This window comes from Cyrtonyx montezumae, unplaced genomic scaffold (assembly GCF_038088225.1).
Source record: "Cyrtonyx montezumae isolate F1298 unplaced genomic scaffold, pur_monq_1.0 scaffold_20, whole genome shotgun sequence".
NCBI classification, from domain to species: domain Eukaryota; kingdom Metazoa; phylum Chordata; class Aves; order Galliformes; family Odontophoridae; genus Cyrtonyx; species Cyrtonyx montezumae.
The window spans coordinates 9,792,563-9,815,112 of record NW_027071937.1 but is presented as its reverse complement, the minus strand read 5'-3'; the positions used below and the strand labels follow the sequence as shown (position 1 = coordinate 9,815,112).

The window sequence follows — 22,550 nt, the reverse complement described above, 5'->3', positions numbered from 1 at the left end:
ATGGAGGAGCGCATTAAGGAAGTTAAGGTTGGAGGTGCTCTGGGCTGTAGTGAACATGCTCTGGTCAACTTTGTGATTTTGAGGAGGATGGACCTGGCAAAAAATGAAGTCAGGGTCCTGACTTCAGGCTGTTTAAGGCATTATTGAATTAAGTTAGTTGGGAAGCTGTCTACAGTTAAAGGAACAGAACTGTCAGCTCTTCAATGGTGCCTAAGGGCACAGCAATACTGAACAGACATGGAGAAGGCTGAGGTATTCATCAAGCTCTTGTAGCTCGGTATTCAGTGGCTGCCAGGCTTCTTGTGTCTGTCACATCCATGGACCTCACATCCCTGAACCTCTAGGTGGAAGCCAACTCCCCTGCTCTGTAAGTCCGAGATGGACTCATGAGGCTGAATGTGTTTAACATGCATACAGGGATCTTAAGGAAGCTGGCTGTTATGATTACTGAGCCACTCTCCATCATATTAGAAAAGTCATGGCTGTCAGAAGTCCCTTGGGATTGGAAAAAGGGAAATACCACTCCCATTTATAAGAAAGGGAGGAAGAAGGACTTGAGGAACTACAGATCTTCCTAGAAAACGTGTTAGAGCATGTGAGGAATGAGCAGGTGATCTGAGACAGCCAGCACAGCTTCACTAAGGTCAGACTGTGTGCTACCCATCTGGTAGCCTCATATAATGGAGTGATGGTATTGGTGAACAAAGGGAGGACAACTGATACCATCTACTTAGATCTGCAAGCTTTTTGCAATGGTCCCATGCCACATCATTATTTCTAAATGGAGAGAGATGGATTTGAAGTTTGGGCTATTTGGTGGATAAAGATTGGTTGTCATTAGTGGTTAGATTGGTGATCATGGATGGGCTCTGGGCAGCCTGAGCCGGTGCTTGATCTAGTGGTTGGCAACCCTGCCCATGGCAGGTGGATTGGAACTAGATGATCTTTTAAGTTCCTTCCAATCCAAGCTATTCTATTATACTCTGTCCCCCAGCATAAGAAATTAAGCTTAAGAAATTAAGCTGCCAAAGCAGCTCCCCAGCCCAGGTTGCAGAGATAGGCATCCAGGCGGGTCTTGAACATCTCTAGAGAAGGAGATTCCATAACCTTTCTGGGCAGCCTAACACACAAGGTATTCAGCATCCTAATTCCACTTCTGAAAAACAGTCTCTAAAAACATATCAGCAGTTCAGGGTTCATACGATTAAAACATACAGAATAAGAACTGTAATTCAGTTTCAAAAAGCATTTTAGAAAGTACAGAATATTCTTTCTTTATAGCACAGTGCCATTTAGAACAACCTGGGCCTGAATTGACAAGCAATAATAATGAAGATACAGTGCAATTACTTCTTGGATGCCAAACTTGACAACAGGAATGGAAATGATCCATACAGAAATGCACAATAAAAAATACATTATTGAGTGTCAAAGACAAATGCTCAATTTGTACTAAAAATTCTACAAAAAATACTGGTTAAAAGTCTACAAAAATACTGGTTGGGTATGCAGTGAAAGGTAATCAGAACTGCAATTAGCTCGTCTGCACATAAAAAAGGCTAATTACTCATGTATATATGTGGATACACTTTGTATCTTTAAATTCTGCCATCAACATTTAGATGGTTTCTCTATAAAATATGAACCTACTTTAAAATGGTAATGACTTTCAAAGCTATTTTTATTTTCTCCAACATTCTGAATACAGCTTCACAGGAAGAATTTCAGAAATTCAATTATGTAGAAAATTAATGCTTAATACAGGCATTGGCAATTCTATAGTTGAAGCAGAAACATGAAATGCCTCATGTGAAACATCTTCTCCTCATCACCTTCCTTACAGCTGTCTGGGGGGAAAGCAGAGTGTGCTTGTCAACCCAATCTGGGTCAGCAACGCACCTGAAGAGTCCTCCTGAGGAGTGATATGACTTTGGTGTGCAGGATCTGCAGCATGACTCTGCTGGGGCAGAGCAGGAGCAGGTGATTGTGAGGCATGGTCACCCTGCAACCCCTCAGCCAGGGCTGAGTTGCTGTGCTACTGAGATTCTGCAAATTACCTTCCTTAATTAGTTGATATATTATGGTCATGGTTAATCTATGTTAAAAGGAAGGCATCTAAAGAATTATTTCTTTAACTGAAAAAGTGCTGGATAACCACTTGGCAAAAAATTGTGGAAGCTGAGGCGTTTTACTGTGTACCTTGCTTATGTTGGGATTAAGCTTCAAGTTCTGCCATCACAACTTGTTCCTCCTGTCACTATCAGCTTCAGGCACTTCACAGGAGTACCTCCCTGAGGGATGTTATACATATCAAACAAAAAAAATAAAAAGCAAAATAAATGAGTATTGTAAGAGAGAAATAGGATTGTTATGAAAACCATTCTCAGTTTTTTTCATTGTTCTTCTCCCCCCTTATTTAAAAAAAAAAAAAGTAAGAAAGATTAAAAATGAAACAGGTCACAGCAGCTGTAAAAAGCAATCGATCTGAGCTGCATATTTACTTACATTTTCTTGGAACACCACCACTGAGCTTACGTATGCAACCTAGTCTAGGCTGCTGCAGAGTCCACATCTCAAGCAAAACTTATGCAAATAAGAACCCCAGCTGCAGCACACTCCTCCACTGATTAGAGGATGTGACTGCCAAAGTGGATCTCCTGACCAGCAGAGGATTACAGGAAATATTGATCTTTGGACAGAAGGGGTCCAGTACACAAAGCCATTCCATACTTTTCAGATTGGGGCATCACAATGATTCTTCTTCAGCTCTGCACAGTTTAAAACAAACAAGTAAACATACATAAAAATGACAACAACAGCACAGACAAGATACAAAGGAAAGCACTGCAGAGATTTCATCTTCATGAATGCAAAGCTTATTGATTAGACTCCAGCTGGCTCTGTTATATATCTATATGCAGAAGAGAAAGGAAACATAAAATCTGTCTGGTACGTGGAAAGTACTAATGATCATTCATATCACTGTCTACAAAACAGACCAAAGGGCACAGACTTGAAGTTACCAAACAGATCTAGTGAGTATGCACAACTGCTACAAGGATTTTGCATCAACCTGATATTGCAAAGCAAGTTTTCATAAGGCACTTCATATGACATTTCAGTAGGGCCAGTTCTTACAATGGCTCTGACAGACATGCATCTGATTGGAGGGGAAGAAGTCCTTCCTCTTCTTCAGGAACTTCCTAGCATTTCCACTTTGTCTTCATCAAGTATAAAGGGAGAACAGAAGTCTTTGTTCTTCATGTACGCCTCCAGACCCTAAGAACGTGTGAAAATCGTCAAGTTAGGTTGTAAACACATCAGATTGCTCATGTGTACTGTTCTAAAGTCTCTGCAACATTTTCAAAGAATGACTGACTACCCAGAGTTAAAAGGCCATGTGAAGGACAGACAACAGTAACTGTTCCCCAGTGACAGAGTAGAAAGTGCTTCCATACGAGCAGAGTTCATGAAGGAGAGGCATAGATGAACTGTAAAACAGTGGACCTCAGACACAAGCTGTGCTGGGCAGGGTGAGGCATGGGGCAGATGTGTTCTTAACTCATACTAGAACAATCCTAGCAAAGAAAGTAAAATTGTCTCACCTTTTTTTTATTCTTATAAGGCACCAATTGTGGTAAGCCAGCTAACTGCAGACTGGAACTTAGTGAAGATGTAAAGATTTTCATTCAGTGGATCTCAAAGTACTAATAAGTCCTAACAAAAATTCATAAGAAATGAACAAATCTAATTTTAGAAATTGCTAAAACTGAGATATGTGAAGACTGAACAAACTGCTCAAAAATAAGCCACAGTGGAACAAGTACTCCCTTTATCTTACCATTCCTGAGCTGAAGAAATCTCATTTCTGTAAAGAAATCAGATGCATTCCTGCATATTCTTAAAAATTTTGCTTCCATAGATAATTATTCTCACCTCTCCAAAGTAAGATACTAATGGAGAAATCTCACACACGGCTGGAGGATCTTCAGTTCCTGAAAGACTGAATAAAAGAACACTGGGTTAACTTCTTGCTATGCTTACAAGTGCATTGTCTTTGAAAGTTTGTCAAGAATAAGACATCCAGAAGGATACAACATTTGTTATATTCACATGCATCAGGTACCACTTGAATATAAACTATGAAAGTGAAAGAGAATTAGCAGGTTCTCATCAAAACAATTACATGACTTTTTAAAAGGTGCTTTTTGAATAAAACCAACAGCTTCTGGGTTTATTAAACTTTCAGTTGATGAAGTAATTGTCCCATGTAGTAAAAGCAGCTTTACATTCATTATGTTGCAGGAAGTATCTGAACTGGCAATTGCTATAATGTCCATCTGAGACTCCTGCTGGGCTTTAAGCACTGGGACCACATTCAGAAAAGGCAGGGATGACTACAAGCTCCTTGGGTTGGTTACATCTTGAGTGATAGAAAAGTCTGCTTCTATCTAAGGCAGTTGTCTCACTTTGTTCAAATTGCTACAGGAGTTGACTTGTGACCCCCACAGCAGGAATTTCTGCCAGAGCTAAAGCAAAGGGTACTGTGCATTAGTGTCTAAAGTACCAACAATAGTAATGAAGCAGAGCTGTAAGAGGATGTTTGGAAAAGGACAGCTGAACAGAACTCACACCAAATGATCAGACAAACGCTCTGATCTGTAGAGCACAGTGTGCATGCCATCAGGCAGCTATTAGGCTTGGAAAAGGCAAAGAAGCTGCAGAGAACATCACTGAGGTTCACACCTGAGCTTCTCTGGTATCCTGCAACCATCTTCATCAAGAAATCTGGCCCCAGCTTTGAGAGCCCAGCGGTAGTGCTGGGCCAGGAGAGACTGTCGAGCAGTGGTAGGATTGTCCTTCTCAGCTGTGTCTGCATTTTTTAATGGTGAAAACTCCTCTTCTCTCAAGACTTCAAATGCCACAAAATTTCTATCAGCAAAAGGGAGAAAAGAAGAACAATGAAAAATAAAGCTAGCCATCAGCTTTGTTCTCAAGAAAATGCAAAACCAACTATCATGGGGAAAGCCTCATACACATTTTAAGTAGCAGTGATGTACACAGCCTGGAGCAGAGTCAAGCTAAGGAAAGTCCACCTTCCACCTGAAGTACCAGGGCTGTATGACAGAAAAACGGAATGAGATGCAACACCTGAAGCTCAGATACAAGGCAGCACTGTGCTGCTCACATCAGAGCACTGCACCCCTGGCTCAAAGAAACAGTCACTCAGCAAGAGAGCCTGTGGGCAAAGAGTGACTCAGGATTGCAGTTTCCAGGTACAAGTAAGCAATACAGCAGGACATATAATCAAATGTATGTACATAAGTTTACCAGAAGAGGGAATCCAAATAAAACCACAGCAGCACTTTCATGTTTCTGTACTTCACACACGAAGAGCATCTGCCAAGCAATTTTTTCCATATTATCAAAAAGGTACATGAAGTAACTGCTTGCAGTTGTTTCAAAATCCATAGCTTTGCATTATTTCTACCACACTGACTTTCCTTTTAGGTACGTTTCCTTACAGACTGCATGTCAGGAAATGGAGACCAGGGTTCAAACCTTATCCCTTTTACCTACAGTGAATCCTCCTAAAACAAAAACACTATCTCCAAACAAGATATTTCAGTTTGCCTAAGGTCTCTTTTTTGTTGTTAATTTCAGCCTAGAACAGAATATTTGTTGCTGAATTCTAGGCCTTGGAAAAGAGGATTCATAAACTTATGGTAAATTCCTTAATTATTAAGAGTCCACATTCACTGAAGTACCACCTGACTATGTTAGCACTGCAGCACAGCTATCTTTGCTGTCTTAGAGCTTGGCGAATCAACTTTTGCAGTTCCTACAGCAACAGTAACTGCAGCCCCAGGGTGCTCCAGCAACCTCTCTGCACACTAAGGGTGTGAACTGGTCCCAGCTTCTCATGCACCTAAAATCCAACAAAAGCTGCAGTTGTCACAGAAGCTATAATTATGAAAGGCCCAATTTCTGAACATTACAATATGCTCTTGTATTAAATGCTGGCCTTGCTTTATGTCTCCTGTCTTCTTTCTTTCATAGGGCCAGCAGAGGGAGGGCCAATCAAACCATCCTTAGCAGAATGAAAGGCTCCCAAACAACGGTCAGAGCAAGCCAGCTGCTGCACACAATGACTCAGTGACACACTGTCAGTGTCTGCAAAATTACTGCCACACTGGAGCTTGGTAGATCCAACAGTCTCTCTAACACAAACTACACAATCTCTGTCAAGGTCTTCTACAACTTACAGTCAAATAAACACTGAAAAGGGGAAAAAAGATCACTTTGCCACTAACTTAGAGAACTGGAATACATCAAACACAAACTTCTCCAGCTTTATTCCATTCGGTTTTAGCGGTTTTACCAGATTTCCCTCCTCATCGATGTAAGGCACTTTCTTTATGGCCACATGGTGCTTCAGCTGGGACTCATATTTTCTGCAAAAAGAAGGACAAACAAGCTCATTTACTTTATCCCCACTCTGAAAAAAGAAGTACATTTCCAGGAAGCAGATCACTACTCCAGGTCATATCTCCACTGTTGTAGACTTGACCTGAAGTCACATCCAGGAAACACTTCACTGAGCAAAGCAGCCTGGACACCTGTGTATCAGGCAGCAAGGGCACTCCACTCCTAATGAGTGTAACATTATAGGGTAAAGCAAAAGGTGAAGGAGTGCACAAGTTCAATCATGGGCAGAGGAAAAAAAAGGAACCCAAATTGTTATTTGACCAGGACGAAAATGGAGCAGAAGCAGATCCTTCACACAAAGAGGGAACTGCACCCCTTCTGGAATATTGCTCTTCGCCCACTACAACAAGGAATATTGTCTCCCTCAGGACTAGACAGAAATGACAATTAGGTCTCCTTTAACTACCCCCACACCTTTAGATTACATCAGTTTCATGTCCTCCCACAGAGAAAGACCCCACAAGAAAATTGTACCTCCATTCCAGGATCAGAACCATAACTAAGGGAAGAACGCTGCTCCCTGAATGCCCAGTACCACATTCCTGTTTCCCAGCTCCAAGGTGCAGTCATCTGCCACCCACAACCCCATCTAGTTGTCCAAAGGGATACAGCATGGCTGACATTCCTACTGAAAATCCTGACAGCATGCAGTGTGGTCAGTGATGCAGCCCACATGGCTGCTCATCCCTCTGGGCTCAGGAAGGTAAATGCACTGGTTTATCCCTGTCCATTTAGCTACAGCAAAGCAAGGAAACTCTCAGTTGAATAAGGCATAAAGAGCATGCTGGGGTGGCCAACAGGAGTCACAGCTGTTAGGGACTTTTTGGAGGACAGAGGAGATGAAAAGCAGAGTAGGAGAAGAGCAGAGTAGGAAGGAACCATAACTACAACATGGGAAGTGGGAACGTCCACTCTGCACAGCTGCCAGGTATTTCTACTGGAACTTACTGGGCCACTGTCTGCAGAAACTCAACAGTGAAGAAATGGTTGCAGATATTGCCAGTGCTGTACATCAGCTCCCCATCAGGTCTTCGCTGCTGTGCAGTCTCTGGGCTGATCTCGCTGTACTCCACCACCACCTGAGAGACCCCATCCACACAGCACACCACCCCAATAGGCTCTGTGGGGTAGGCCTTCTCCACCACCTGCAGCCACAGGACAGAGGGCTTATCACAAGGAAAAAGAAAATGCCAACAATATTCCAACTTCCATGCATAAATTGGCCTAGAAGACCTTGCTACACACTGATCCTCCAATGCCTTTACAAACACAAGACAATACTGACTACACAGAGTAGCCTGGAGACTTACTCTTCCCAACAACCTGGTATAAAAAGCAGTACATGACCAGTTAATTGCACAACAGCTCAGAAGCTCAGTCCACAGTTAAAAGAAAGCCACCTCCAGTCAGCATACTGTAGGGCACTTTTCCTATCGAAGTCTTTTAACTGGGACTTGGCATTAAATGAAGAATGCTTTAAGCTATCAGTCTTTAGCTCCCTGCTTACACAGTGTTGATGATTAAAGCAATAGAAACCATAAACATCAGGGAACCTGCTGTTTGTCTGGCATTCGCCATCTTTCACAGTGGGATATAAGGAGCACCTTGAGGTGTGTTTACAAAACACAACCCAGACCAATAAAGCTTCCAGATATCTCAGGCACCTTCCTAGAAAAGGAACACACAAAAGGGAAGCAATTTCAGTTTGTAGTTTCCAGTGCAATTACAGTCCCTGCTTTAATAGAAGTTTAATTTCTTCACTGATGACCTGGATGAAGGGATTGAGTCTACCCTCAGTTCATGTGCAGATGACATCATGATGGGAAGAAGAGTTGATCTGCCTGAAGGTAGAAAGGCCCTACAGAGAGATCTGGACAGGATGGATAGCTGGGCTGAGGCCAATGGGATAAAGTTCAACAAGACCAAGTACCAGGTCCTGCAATTTGGCCACAGCAACCCCATGCAGCACTACAGGCTTTGGGTAGAAGTGGCTTGAAGACTGAGTGGAAGAAATGGATCTGGACGTGCATGCCAGCAGAGTGCCCAGGAAGGCCAACAGCATCCCAGTTTGTGCAAGCAGCAGTGCAGCCAGCAGGAGGGGATCGTCCCTCTGTACAGCACTGGTGGGGCCGCACCTCAGTGCTGTGCTCAGTGCTGGGCCCCTCACTGCAATACAGACACAAAGGCCCTGGAGGTGTCCAGAGATGGGCATGGAGCTGTGAAGGGTCTGGAGCACAAGTGTGATGGGGAATGGCTGAAGGAACCGGGATGGGTCAGTGTGGAGAAGGGGATGCTCAGGGGAGACCTTATGTTTCTTCACAGTTCCCTGAAATGAGGTTATGGAGAGTTGGGGGTCAGCCTCTGCTCCCAGGTAACAATGATAGGACAAGAGGGAATCGTCTCAAGTTGCACCAGGGGAGGTTCAGGTTGAATATTAGGAAACATTTATTCTCTGAAAGAGTGGTCAGGTATTGGAACAGGCTGCCCACCATGGCAATGGAGTAACTGTTCTGGAGGTGTTCAAGAAGCATTTAGATGTTGTACTAAGGGACATGGTTTAGTGGGGAAATAGGTAGGGGTGGTAGGTTGATGGTTGGACTGGATGACCATGGAGATCTTTTCCAACCTTAGCGGTTCCATGATTTTATGTTTCTGTTTTCCATTCTACTCTGGAAAGAGAGAGGGGAGTCCTACAAGTACAATCCCAGGAAGGGTACTGTGAGTTCTAAAAAGGCATTTCAGACTGCCACAGCAAAGTCTGCTCTGAGCAAGCCGTCATTGGGCAGAGACCTGAACACGCCAGTACATCCAAGCTCACCCTAACTAGGACCTTCCAGTGTAATCAGATCTAAAGTCTGTGGGTAAACAGCCCAGCATTAGCACCACCTCACCTTGGCACCGCAATCTGCTCTCCTGGAAACACAGAAGCCTATGAAGACAGGATCTGCCATTTTAACAAGAATGTTGTCTACACAGTACACATGGACATACTGGATACCACGCTGTTTCATATCATCCAAGATTTTATTATCCACCAAAGCACGATATAAGCCACCATTGCCATCTATAATGCAAGAAAAAAAGAGGAAGCCCTGGTTAATTAGTGACTTTGCAAGGCTTTTTTTTATGACTAACAGAGCTAAAAGGCTAGAAGTACTGAACAAATTTTCCTGAATGGAAGAGCAGGAAATGTTTTCCAGCCAAGAGTTGGTGCCAGTGAATTTCACTTCCAGCTCTGACACAGACTCAGTTCAGACAAGGCTGTCTCCCTTCACAGCCCCACTCCCTTATCTGCAAAGGGCTATTGGTATCAGCCTTACAGGAAAGCATTACAAAAGTTGAAAGTGTCGTTAAGACCTTCAGAGGAAAAACACTGAAGGGCAAAACACTCTGTAATGGGTGGGAAAAGGATATTACATTTCTTCTCTTGCAGTGCAGTGCAAAAGCACACATAAAACTCAGACTGGAGAAAAAAAGACTGAAGTCAGTATTATCCTCTGTGTATTTCTCCCCCACTGCAACTACCCAATGCCATTTCAAAGGCTGGAACTCCATTTGCACATTTGTTCATCATGGATCATCCTTTCATGGTCACCTCTTTAACACTGCTGTCCTCTCTGAAGAATCATTCTGCAGCCACAAAAGTAACAATACTGCAAAACAGCCCCAGAAGGACTGCCTTCACCAAGTCTCTTGCTATGTCCAGGTCAAGAGAAGAGGAGATCTTCTCAGCAGGAAACATTTCATTCATTTTGGAGAGTTTTGTCTTCTTGCTGTGTGCTGTCTTTTTCCCCATTTCCCACTATCAGCCTTGAAAGGGAGCCTTCAGCCAGGTGGATTTTCTCCACAGCCTGACAGCATCACTTCTGAGCAGGCACCAGCTCTGAGCTGGTGCAGTGAGGGGAAAGGAGCTGCTCTGATGACAGCTTCATCCTGGGAGGCAGCACCCCAGGGACTGCCATCCTGGGGCCTCTTTCATGAAGCATGCACACACACAGCCCTGCTCACACAGGCTGGGCCAAAACTGCAGCAGTCACACTTTTCCTAATCCTGCCAATATTCCCAAACTTTGATGAAAAAGAAAAACAAAAACAAAAAAAAAGGAAAGAAAAAAAAACATGCAGTGTGAACAAAACTCCAAGAACTAAACAGAGGTTGCGACATTCTTGATCACCATCTCAAAACATCTAACAGAATTCTCCCATGATAACTAGAGGCATTGACACTGACCTCCCAAGGCTGCTCCTGTGTGCCAAGGCGGGCTAACAGTAATTTTTAATACAGGTTACTGCACCAAATAAGGGCAAACAGCAAGGTACCTGGAGCCATAGCAATTTTCCCCTTCTCCTCCAAGATGGCCTTCCCATCAAAGGTGACAGCTGGTAGCATCCTCTGTTCAAACATGATTACATTGGATTTATCCAGGTTGAAGTAGTTGTGTTTTACAAAGAACTCCTCTGTTGGCCCCAGCGTGAACTCACTTGTCATGATGTACCTGGGTAGAAACAGGTGCAGAGCAATGAACAAGAAAAAGAAAAAACTGCAGATGGAACATGGAAAGGAAGAAATCTTAGGATGGTAAATGTGAAACAATGGGATATCTTGAGCTCTGCTGTACAGTTATATGCCGCTTCTCCAGAATCCATCCTGCAGGAAGGCTCTGCAAGGACTCGATAGCAATCCTACCCACAGCCTTAGTTCTAATCAGGACAGAAAAGCGCTTCCCTAAATGTGCATAACATCTACATATACGAGTCAGCTCCAAAATAGTGCAAAGAATTGCACAAAAGATTCATTTACTTCAGTTTCAAATTTACACCAAGGGACTATAGCTGCTCCTCATATGTATTCCCCTCTAGACCCTGTTCCAATAGTTGTACATCTTTATGCTGTGACACCCAACCTTGCACACAGTGCTCCAGGTGAGGCTGCATCAGTGCAGAGCAAAGGGACAATCAGTTCCATTGACTAATTAAGAGACAGATAAAAGCATCACATACCTGTCAAACACATTAACAATTTGGTGTAGGTGTATATGGTCCTCTGCTAGCACACTAGAATATCCACAGTCTGTCCAGGAGACCCTAAACCTCATACACACACTGATTTGCACATATTTGCAGCACAGGAGATACTGGCCTCCAGGTTACTATAGGAGCCAGCTGTCTCTTCAACCCAAGAGAGATAAACTGTAAACATTATCAGAAGATGTTGCTGATGGCTTCCAGCAGCACCAGGGATGCATACATCCGAAATTCAGGTACTGTATACATAGCTTTAGAAAGAAACATAAAAGCTGGAGAAGAATCACCTTCAGTCTGCTAAAACAATGTGTCATCCTGAAGACCTGAGACATACATCCTCCTTCATTCTTCCCACACCCTGCCTCAGACCAGACAGGTTTTCATAATGGTATTTCTTTATAGGCTAAGGATAAGCATCCAGCAGAAAACATTCCCAGAGCCACACAGCAGTGCCTTTCCCTCTCTTACCCACCCCATCCTGGAGGGAACTGACATTCTGCACCTTGCACAGATCTAGGCTCTGCGGGAACCCATAGGCTTTTGAAAGCAATGGGCAGCCAGGAGAGAAGGCAGACAGCTGCAAACAACAACAGCAGGAGGCAGCCTAAAAATGGAGCGTGGCAAGCATTTACTATGGAGGAAGGGAAGAGTTTTATGCTGTGCTCAAAGATGCACAGTGTCTCAGCATGGTGTCATTTCTCTCTACAGAAAGGAACCTGAGAAAGTACAGCACATATAAGTTCTCTCACAAAGGATCTGAAAAGTGCTGTTTAATGCATTGTAAGTGTCACTCCCAACCCCTGTGCACCTCCATTCCAGTTGCTGGGATCACACACGCTGCCAAAGCTCTCCCCTGGCATGTCTCTGCATGGCACCTGTCAAAGCACTTCTAGAAGACAAGACAGGCAAGACCACAAAGCAAAGACCACCATACAGTGGGTCCATGGCTTCACCTCACCTACCAGGGGACGGTACACTTGCAGTGGTGTCTCTGGCCAGCGAGCTGCTCCACTTTGAGGATTCTTTCTGCTTGGATTTGATACAAGGTTTTACCACTGGGCAATCCCACATTGTACATGCCCTTGGGATAGCTCACTCCCAGGCGGGTTCCTTGTCCTCCAGCCAGCAGCAGCACTGCCACTTTGTTCTGTGAGATCTGGTGCAAACCTTGAACAGGAGAAAGAAGCCAAAGAGAACATAAGAAGAATTATAAAGATGGGACTCTACATCCCATGCCCTTCTCCTGAGCCTTTTTAAAGAGCTCAGGCAACAGCCAGAAGTTGCTCCATGTCAACTGCTGGTAGTTCAGAGACCAAAATGGCACCGTATGCCATAATAAAACAAATCACCTCACTGATACATGTTTCCTCATCTGAAGCAGCAGATGGTGTAACAACAGGAAACAGCTGTGAAGTGCAGCTTAGCATGTTCACAACGGACCTTAGAACAGAAATAATTTACTGGGAAAGTGGTAAAGCCCTGGAAAAGATACGCAAAGAAGCGGGGGCTGCCACGGAACCTGGGTCCAGATCAATCGCTCTTGGGCGGGGAAGCACGACAGGACTCAATATGAGTGATCAAGCTTCGTTTATTACCCAGACAGCCTTATTCTTAAAGTGTTTAAGACAGGGGTGCATAGAAAATAGCACAACCATTGGTAGAGAGCCTTGAGAATATCAACTCTAAAAACACTCCTGGCAGTTAACAGTTCTGCAAAACACATCCTGGAGGAGGTAACTTTTGATTGTGATATCACAGTAGTGCTGTGGACTCTGCTAAACGTCAACTCCACGAGTCGTTCCAAGCCATGCACTCTTGCTCCAATTAGGGTCTGCCATCCCACAGCTTACTTGAACTTGTTTTCCTTTTCATCTGGAAGTGTCCTTGGTTATCAGTCTTCCTTTCTCATGCTGTTAATCCTGTTCCACAGCTTCTGCTCTAAATATACTTTCTTGTATTCCCAACAGGGGGCAACCATTATCCTTGCGGTTTTCAAGACTCAGATAAAGCCCTGCTGAGCTGCCCTAGGGCTGGGGCAGTCCTGTTTAAAACAGGGGCATCTCTTAACACTTGGTCTAAAAGACCAATAACACTGAAATAGAAAGAAATCAGAATTGTTATTTTTAAGCTCACCTTTAAATAATCATGTTTAAATGAACACTAAGAAGGAAAAACACCAACTGCTGCTGTAAAAACCTGTCTTGGTTTTAATTTTGTTTAAAAATCTAGTTTCCAGCTCTAAAAACACAGATGTCACCCTTGTCACTGTACTCATCCTGCTGACTCTCATCACGGTGGTAGGAGCATATTTCTGCCCCCATATTCTGTCACTCCGCAGGTCACAGTGGCAGGCCAGGCAGCCTGCAGGGAGCTGGTTAAACAGCACTGCCATCACTTTGCTGCAGAAGAGGACTTGAAATTCACACTATGTTGGCTGGAAGGGAGCTCTAGATATGTAGCCCAACCTTCAGCTTCAACTGAGATTAGGAGAGCTTTCTAGGGGGAAACCTACACCTTGGGCCTTGAGGTTTCAAAGTTTCAGGAAGCTCTTGGCTAGACAGGAAAGTCTGAATGGGTTAAACTTAAAATCAAGAAGGCATGGATGATAATATTGTGAGAGATGTACAGTGAGACACATAGCTCTACTACAGCAAAGCTCCAAGATCTGAGTTATGTAGCAGTGATGAAAGCAAAAGGAGCACAGATTTATGCAACAAAGCCCAAACAATCAATGGCTCCATTGCACTTCTACTAAACTCCCTACTGCAAAAGACGTAACAAAGTGCAGAGCAGGGGCTCTCAGGTATTAACTATGCCACTGTGGTTAGTACCAGCTGCTGCTGAGTGCTTGGCACACTGTTTGCACTGGCCACTGGACAAGGTGCCTCACACAGCTCCTGTTGTACTAGGAAACCTGCTCACCAATCCACAAGAATGGAGGAGCAAGCAATAAAACACCAGTCCAGGGGTCAGCAGCGATGACAAAGTTACCAACTGTGGTTAGAAACCGAAGTTAAACTCTGCTCAGTATGGGTCAGAGTGGTGGCACAGAATGGAAAGTCACCTCTGTGTAACTGAAGCAGTGACTGTTACCATGAGTGAAGATGCAGCTGCACACATTCTGCCTGTTGTCTTCTCCCACTGTATCCCAGGGAAAACAACTGTTATGGTTCTGCCAAATTCAACCAGCACAGCTAGTTGCCCTGCTACTCTGCAAGCAAAAGCCTCATGTGTGGTCAGTTTATTCCCAGACAAACTTGATTCAGCTTCACAACAGTAATGATAAGCTTCTCATAAAGCAAGACAAATACTGGGGTCCAAGCAAAGAGCAGGCCTCAGCCATTACCAATGGCAAGAGCAGGTTTGTTGTCACCCATGATCAAGGGCTCCTCTGAATGAATCACTTTCCAGTGACAACCAACCATATTAAAAACTCAGCAGCAGACAGCTGTGGGGCCTGGAGACCAAGCAACGTTGAGAGCAGCAGCAGGACAGCTGGCCATGCCTGCTCAAGTGCCACAGAACTGCAGCATAAGACCTTCACACTGAACAGTGAGCCCATCAAGCACATACTACCAAACCAAGCGGAGAAAGGGGAAATACTTACCACAACACACAGGTAGCTACAGAGACTTGCTTCTCTTGATGCAAGAAGTGCCTGGCTCATTCACAGCTGCAGCAGCTGTGCTTAAATGCTGCCTCACCGGGACACACACTGAGTCACAGAGCAGCTGAAGTGCAGACTCACAGCTTCTGTCCCACATGGGGCACATGGCTTCTCCGTACTCCAAGTCTGAGAACACACTGGTGTTTGTCCTTGCAGAGGGCAGGTACCCCTTATCTCTAAATTTGAGAGAGATGGACTATTGAGTGGATAAGGAACTGGTTGGATGGTCGCAGCCAGAGCGTTGTGGTCAGCAGCTCCATGTCCAGGAAGAGACCAGTGACAAGTGGGGTCCCCTGGGGGCCCATCCTGGGACCAGTGCTATGGAACAACTTGATCAATGACACACACACTGGGATCAAGAGTACTCTCAGCAGTGAGCAGATGACAGCAAGCTAAGAGGTACAGCTGGTATGACAGAAGGAAGTGATACCATCCAAAGACCTGGACAGGCATGAAATGTGGACCCATGTAAACTCATTAGGTTCAGCAAGGCCAAGTGCAAGATGTTGCACCTGAGTCACCAGTGGTTCACTCAAAAGGAAAGGCCTTGAGAACCTGCATCCTCCCAGGGGCACACAGATGCAGGGAAGCCTGTGCCAACGCTACTTGCTGCCGCAGGCAACGCTGCCTGGACTCTGCACCTCTCCTGGAGAAAGGCAATGCTCAAACACCAGCTCTCAGACCAACACTGCTGGGGGTCAGCACCATGAGGTCTCATTCCCAGGGATTAAAATGAGGGTTGGTTCTCAGCTCCAACAATAAACTGGATCTTGAAAAAACAAAGCAATGTGAAATTTAAGAACTGCATCCCCCTGTCTTGGTGGAAATCAGAAGTGGCCTGCAGGCTAGATGAGGATCAGGGTAATCTGGATTTCAGAGATTTCTGTGGGGTTCTGGCAGTCAGTACCAGTCACATGGGACCTTCTGAATTAATAACAGCAAGAACTGCTTGCAGCAGGAAGGCCAGCCCCACACTTGGCCTTGCTCACTGCTGACACTGGCAAAAATTAGCTGGGCCAGCTCTTCTCTGGCCTGGAGCTGAACACAAAGGACCTAGCTGTCTAGTTTAGTAAAGTAGTTAAATTAACCGTGCAGCTCTGACTTAGATCAATCCACCCCTAAAATTCAACGCTCTTCAATTTGACATCCTCAAGCCTGATGCAACAAGCACGATCCTCACAGGTCTGCTCCCAAGCCCTCCCTGGCACTCCTGTATGGCTGTTATGAGCCTAGACAGCTGCTGCCATTCTGCTCAGATCAGGAAAGCTCTGTGTAGAAAGACCCGGTGGGATGTGTCAGCACCACTGCTGGAAAACTTGGCTGGGCACAAATGCTTGTGGCAGCCAACCAGGAGTCAGCCTCAGACACTGGGGAGAACTAATGCTAGACTCCAAAGAACCCTGCCCTAGCAGCAGGGCAGCTGCCTCATTATCGTTCAGCTCTATCTGGAAAGTCTGACACATCAAAAAAGCTCTTCTGCTCTGGAACCTTGTAACTTCTATTTCTGCATTTTTGTTTCCGTTTGTAAATTTTAACTCCTCTGCTCACACAGCCCCACATCTTCACTTGGCAGCTCTGGGTTGGGTGTGGGGTAAATAACTCCCTAGGATGGTACTTCACAAAGAAATAGTATAGGGGATGGTATATTTTAAGTAGTTCTATATAAACAGTATACAGATAATACAAAAGAGAAGATGGCTCACCTTTAGGATGACAAGGCTCACAGGGGACTCCACGTGGGAGGGATCTCCAAGAAGAGCTCCTTCCCTGGTGGTGGTCAGCCCTTAAATGGGGTTTGGGAGAGGTGGAACCAGGCTCCACCCCTTCCACTCACACAGGTATATCACCTTCACCTGTGGCCCCATGGCTGACTCGGTGCTCACCTCAGGTGACCAATCAGTGGTTCAGGCTGTGATTCAGCAGTTCCCATACAGTAGGGACTGTGCAGATGGTTGCCACACCAGGATATTCCTTTGGCCACAGCTGTTTTTTCTCTTGTTTTCTTTAAGTTTTGCATCAATTTACTTATTGAACAGTATTGCTGTATTTTGCAAAGAAAAGGAGGACATGGCTTTGAGAAGAAACAGAGTGTACACTCAGAAAAAAAGCACAAGATGTGCAATACACATATGATGGGGAGGGGGAAGCACAGCACCCCACCACACACAGCCCAGCTCTGAGCACCACCTCTCCCACCAGCCCAACCTTTAGTGGTCCCAGGAGGTGACCAGGGAAAGCTGCCAGCTCCAAAAACAGTGGCTTGGCAGGCCATGCGGTGCCCAACAGCTGACCAGAGGGATGCAAGTAGGCCAGCAGGATCAGCCTGGTCAGGCACATGGAGTCTTTGTGGCTCAAGGTGAAGCCACCCATCTGCTGGCCAGGCCTGCTCCAGGCTTGGCAGCCACCAGAAGTAATGCAGGAACGGCCACACGTGCAAAGTCAGAGGACACTGAGAGCAGAGCTCTCCTCCAGTGTGAGCACATCTACCCTCCTTATCTCAACACTCCTTCTCTGCCTCCTTACACTACCTGCCACGTCAGCAGATCTCTACTCTGCTCTCAAGTCACACCTTCCTCCCGGGACAGAGGCCCTATGATAACACCACACTGCCCAGGACGGCTGGGCTGCACCACAGGACTGCACATTCTCCCGCAGCTCCTGGCCCAGCAGCAACTCTCGCTGCTCCCGATTGCCTCCATGCACTTCCTACAAGACATTCACATTCTGCCAACCTCGTGCCTCTCCAGTCCATACCACTACATTTAATAGTTTGAAGCAGAAGTTAAATATGTTAGCCCCAAGTGCCTCAGTAGCCCTTGTCCTGAGCTGGGGACCAGACCGGCTGTCTTCAGGGCTGGGCCTGGCAAGTCCCCACGACAACACAGCGGTCATCAACACCAAATGCTGCGACCGATACCCGCGGTACAAAGGCAGAGTCGTCAAACCGGCTGCTGGCCGCTCCCCCGACGCGACGCCGCCTTTCGTCCCGGGGTTTCCGCTGGCAGCGGCGCTGAGCCGGGACTCGGCCGGGGCCGCCGGGGCACCGCAGCCCGAAGCCACGAGCAGCGTCGGGGGCGGCAGCGCACGGCTCCCCCCGCGCAGTACGGGGGGCAGACAACGCTCTCTGTTTTTGGCACTCCGCTATGCTATGCTCGTGAGTCCGCTGACGCCCCGAACGGCGGAGCCCTGACGACACCTTTCCTTCCTGCCAACCTCAGCAGCAGCTGCGGCTTCACCAAAAAAAAAAAGGGGTTTTAGAGTCTGCACTTTTTCACAGGGCCGAGCAGCAAGGCACCGAGCGGACACCGCCTGCGGCCACTCAGAGCCCTGCGTCCCCTCCCCCGGGCGGCCATCTCCCGCTCGCTCACCTTCGTCCTCCCAGCGCTGCAGCGTGGCGGGGTCGCAGTGCCGGGCGCTGCCCAGGAGCGCGGCGGGCAGCGGCTCCACGCTGCCGTCCAGGCGATCCAGGTGCTCCCGCTGCCGGGCGCAGTCCGCCGCCAGCCGGCAGTGCTCGCCCAGCCCGGGCGGCAGCGCGGCCAGCAGTTCTGCGCGCTGAGCCGGGTCCAGCTCGGCCCAGAAGCGCAGGAGGTGGTCCTGCCCGGCCCGCTTCAGCCGCGCCCGCACCTCTTCGAGCGGCTCCATCCTCGCAGAGCGGCCGCGGCGGCTCCGCGAGGCGGCGGGGCGGAGCCGGGCCGCTGCCCGCCCCTGCTCGGTGCTTCGGCTACCTCTCACTGTCCCTCTTCTGCCTGTTCCTCCCGTCCCCGGGCCTCACGCCCGGCCCCGGAGGGTACGCTGCTGCCGATTGGCTGTTCTCGAGTGTCCGCCGAGGATACCAGAGGAGCTGGGAACTTCGCACTCGGGAAGCTGACAAGGATGACACCCCTTCTTGCAATTGCACGCGAATCAGCAAGTCCTCGGCGTTATTTCAGCACAGCACACGGCCAGGCCCTGCCCTACCCAGCTGTGGTGCTTGCTGGGGTTCGCTCTTCTCATCCAGTTTCCCGCCAACAGTGATAAAGCGGCAAGACGGGGGACCGCGAGAAAGGCAGGGCCGGTCTGGGGTGCCGCCCGTGTACACACAGAGGGGCTGCATGCTGCCAACGGTGAGAGCAGTTCCATATCCTGAACTCCTGTTCCTGAGCCCCTGACAAATTCAGCACAGACCCAAAATCCCCAGTGCTCCTGCTGCTGGGCACTGCCTTCCTGCTCCAGCCATCAGCCTGTCTGCAGTCTAAACCCAGCTGTCTGCCTGCCTGCCTGCCCTGTCCATGTCAAAGAGCACTGGTCACAAGATAGACTCCCTGGGGACACCTCTTGTCACCGGCCTCCACGTGCACATAGAGCCACTGACCACAACTCTCTTGGCAGTGACTGTCCAACCAATTCCTTATCCACCAAATAATCTACCATTCCAATTACTCATCAATTTAGAGCTAAGGGTGTTATGTGAGACCATGGCAAAGGCCTTGCAGATCCAAGTAAATTATATCAGTTGCCCTCCCTTTGTCTATCAATGCCATCATTCCATCCTAGAAGGTCACCAGATGAGTCAGGGCCATTGCTGAAGCCATGCTGGCTGTCTCAGATCATCTCATCCCTCACATCCCTTAATGTGTCTTCCAGGAGGACTTGCTCCATGATCTTCCCAGGCACAGAGGTGAAGCTCACCATCCTGTAGTTCTTCAAGTCCTCCTTCCTCCCTTTCTTACAAATGTGAGTGATGTTTTTCTTTTTCCAGTCCCCAGGAACTCCACCTGACAGCTCTGACCATTCTAATATCATGGAGAGTGGCTCAACAACCATATCAGCCCATTCCTTCAGACCCTGGGATCCATGTCATCCAGCCCCACGGACTTGTACACATTCAGTCTCATGAGTCAGTCTCAGCCTTGCACTGCCCTTACAGTGCAGGGGAGTTTCCTCTGCCATTTCCACTTAAAAGTTCTGGGATGTGAGGTTCAGGGATGTGATAAATACAAAAATCCTAGCTGCCAGAGAACACTGAGGCAAAGAACTCATTGGCTACCTCAGCCTTCTCCATGCCTGTTGTAGGCAGTCCTCCTTTCCCATCTAGCAGATGTACGCTCTCTTTGGTCTGTCTCTTCTGACCTGTGTACCTGTAGCATCCCTTCTTGCGTTTAATGTCCCTCACCAAGTGCAATTCCATCTGCACCTTGGCATTCTTGATCCCATTTCTGCACATCTGGACAGCATCCCTGTATCCTGCCCTTGCTTCCACTGCCTGTACCTGTTCTTACTCCTCAAGTCTGATCAGCAGGTCCTTGCCAAACCATGCTGAGTTCCTGCCTCTTCTGCATGTTTTCCTATACTATGGGACAAAAAGCTCTTTTGCTCTCAGAAAGGAGTTTAAGAACTCTAAAGAGTAGCCAGCTTTGCTCCACTCCTTTGTCACCAACAACAGCTTCCCAGGGGATCTCACTGAGGAATTCCTTAAACAGGAATTTCCTCTCCCCAGGTTCAGGGTCCTGACTTTGCTTTTTGTCACGCCCATCCTCCTCAAAATCACAAACTCGACTCACTACAGCCCAGAGTACCTCTGACCTCTTTAATGAGCTCCATCTCCACAGACACTTTCCTTCTGCTTGGTTTGTCTAGTACCTGCACCAGGAAGCTCTCAAACACACTCCAGGGGTCTTTCAGTTTGCCATGCTGCTTTCCAGCAGATATTCAGGTGGTTAAAATCCCCCATCAAGACAAGTGCCTGCAGACACTGCATTTCCTGCAGCTGAAGCAAGGTCTCTGCCACAGGCTGCCCTACTCAGGCAGCCTTTGGTAGACCTGGCCGACAGCTGGCCTGTATTGCTCCAGTCCCAGATTTTCACTCACAGGCTCTCAACCTGGGTCATGCCAGTTTCTGAGAGGCAGCTCTTCATACCCCATCTGCCTATCTTGCCCATAGAGGGAAACTCCCCTGCCCCTCTTGCCCTGCCCATCTCTTCTGAAAAGCTTGTTGGCCCATAGGTCCTTCCACACATCCAGTGCCTGCATAAACACTGACCCTTATAAACACATCAGAGAAAGCTCTCAGATTCAGCTTACAAATTTCAACCTGCCTCTTTCCAGCAGAACTCAGAGAGGATCTTGCTGCACAGGTGTGAAGGAACACAGCATTCTTCTCTGCTATCTCGGCTCTCCCAGAGCAGGTTTGTCCTCCTGCAGGCTGTCCCCTGGGTGACTCCACAATCTATTGCATACATGTGGGTAGAAATTTTCCCTTGTTAAAAATAGAATTTCAGGTTGAAACAGGCATACCAGACAGGACAACCTGAGAAAGCAGGATGCACATAAAGATGGGACAAACAAAATGCAACTGTGCACGTGAAATAGGAAAATAATCATCAAAAATCTCTAGAACTCCTAAAGAAGAGAGAAAGCAAACACTGCTCCATGTGGTACCAGCAGTGGGCTAGAGCAGGATATCTTACCTGAGAAATGACAGAGCTCCTTAGTTTTAGGACTCTGCTTCAGTAGATAAGCATCCACTGACATGTACTGCAGAGAAAAGCAGAAATTTTACGTTGTCCCCTGAGCAAAACAAGAGGACAGATAGCTTACATATGTGGTATGACTTTTGCTACCCAATGCCCTTATCTGCCTCTGTGTCTGCTAAATGGAATGACTGCCATTTGCTAGTGTATGTTGCAAGTGTAGCAGCACCAGGTAGCAGACTGGTTGTCCTAGTACCTTTCTTGGTGCCCACACTCAAACATGACACACCACTTGGGAACCTTATGCTCCTGTCTCATGCCCCGATTCCTACCCCACTGAAGGAGCCTGTTCTGTTGACCTAGGCATGCTGCAGATGAAGAGACAAATCCCTCTGCCTCCCAGCCACTCACTCCAGTCCTCACCCCACTGCTCCTCTCAGCCCTTGTGACAGCCAGTAGGCACCAGCCTGCCACCAGATTTCCTGCTCAGAGGGAAAAACAGTCTGATGGAAAGAAAAGCAACTTTATGGGAAGTGCCTGCCCTCCTAAGCAAACAGACCACATCCTTGAGAGGCCCAGCATGTAGCAATGTGAAAGAAGGATGGCATCTGAAAGATGAGGAGAGCAAATGAGGCAGCCTTCTCACAAAAAAAGGTCTGCTGCTTCCCCCAGGCTGCACAGCTCCTGCTGTTCTAAGCCCCTGGGATGCTGCACTGACAGCCTGGAACATGCTGGGAGCTATTCCTGGCAGCCCCTCTGCTTCAGGGCTGGGAGAAGGCATTACCACAAACTGTGCTTAATACATTAGCAACAGAGAGACCCAGAGCTTGACAACTAGACTGTGTTAACACAGTTCCCGGTGTGGTTTTAACCAACCAAAATACCAGTGCATTTTTTTGAAATGTGCTCTGGATGTAACAG

General features: G+C 47.0%; 1 protein-coding gene across 2 annotated transcripts; it reads right to left on the bottom strand.

Annotated features, from left to right (window-relative positions):
- Window positions 1-2,627: 2,627 nt before the first annotated feature.
- UAP1L1 (UDP-N-acetylglucosamine pyrophosphorylase 1 like 1) lies at window positions 2,628-19,073 on the bottom strand. 2 transcript variants are annotated; one of them, XR_010622294.1, is made up of 10 exons: window positions 18,549-19,073; window positions 12,476-12,680; window positions 10,809-10,984; window positions 9,381-9,553; window positions 7,438-7,634; window positions 6,315-6,455; window positions 4,747-4,932; window positions 3,937-4,003; window positions 3,139-3,279; window positions 2,628-2,911 (listed from the first exon to the last, which is right to left on the bottom strand). XR_010622294.1 is itself a non-coding variant. In XM_065737742.1 (9 exons), exons 1-9 carry the CDS (start codon window positions 18,820-18,822, stop codon window positions 3,193-3,195), a joined length of 1,506 nt encoding a protein of 501 aa, XP_065593814.1. In that variant the 5' UTR covers window positions 18,823-19,072; the 3' UTR covers window positions 3,023-3,192. The 2 variants fall into 2 exon arrangements, 1 of the variants encoding a protein (XP_065593814.1); XM_065737742.1 differs by lacking the exon at window positions 2,628-2,911 and having other exon boundaries at window positions 3,023-3,279; window positions 18,549-19,072.
- Between the last annotated feature and the right edge of the window lie 3,477 nt (window positions 19,074-22,550).

Excerpts from the sequence above, each read along its gene's own strand:
- UAP1L1 (XM_065737742.1), bottom strand. The coding sequence starts at position 18,822 with ATGGAGCCGCTCGAAGAGGTGCGGGCGCGGCTGAAGCGGGCCGGGCAG. Across the intron at positions 9,554-10,808 it reads GAAAATTGCTATGGCTCCAG|ATGGCAATGGTGGCTTATAT; the intron begins GTACCTTGCTGT and ends CTTGCATTATAG. Across the intron at positions 3,280-3,936 it reads TAGTATCTTACTTTGGAGAG|GGTCTGGAGGCGTACATGAA; the intron begins GTGAGAATAATT and ends ACACGTTCTTAG.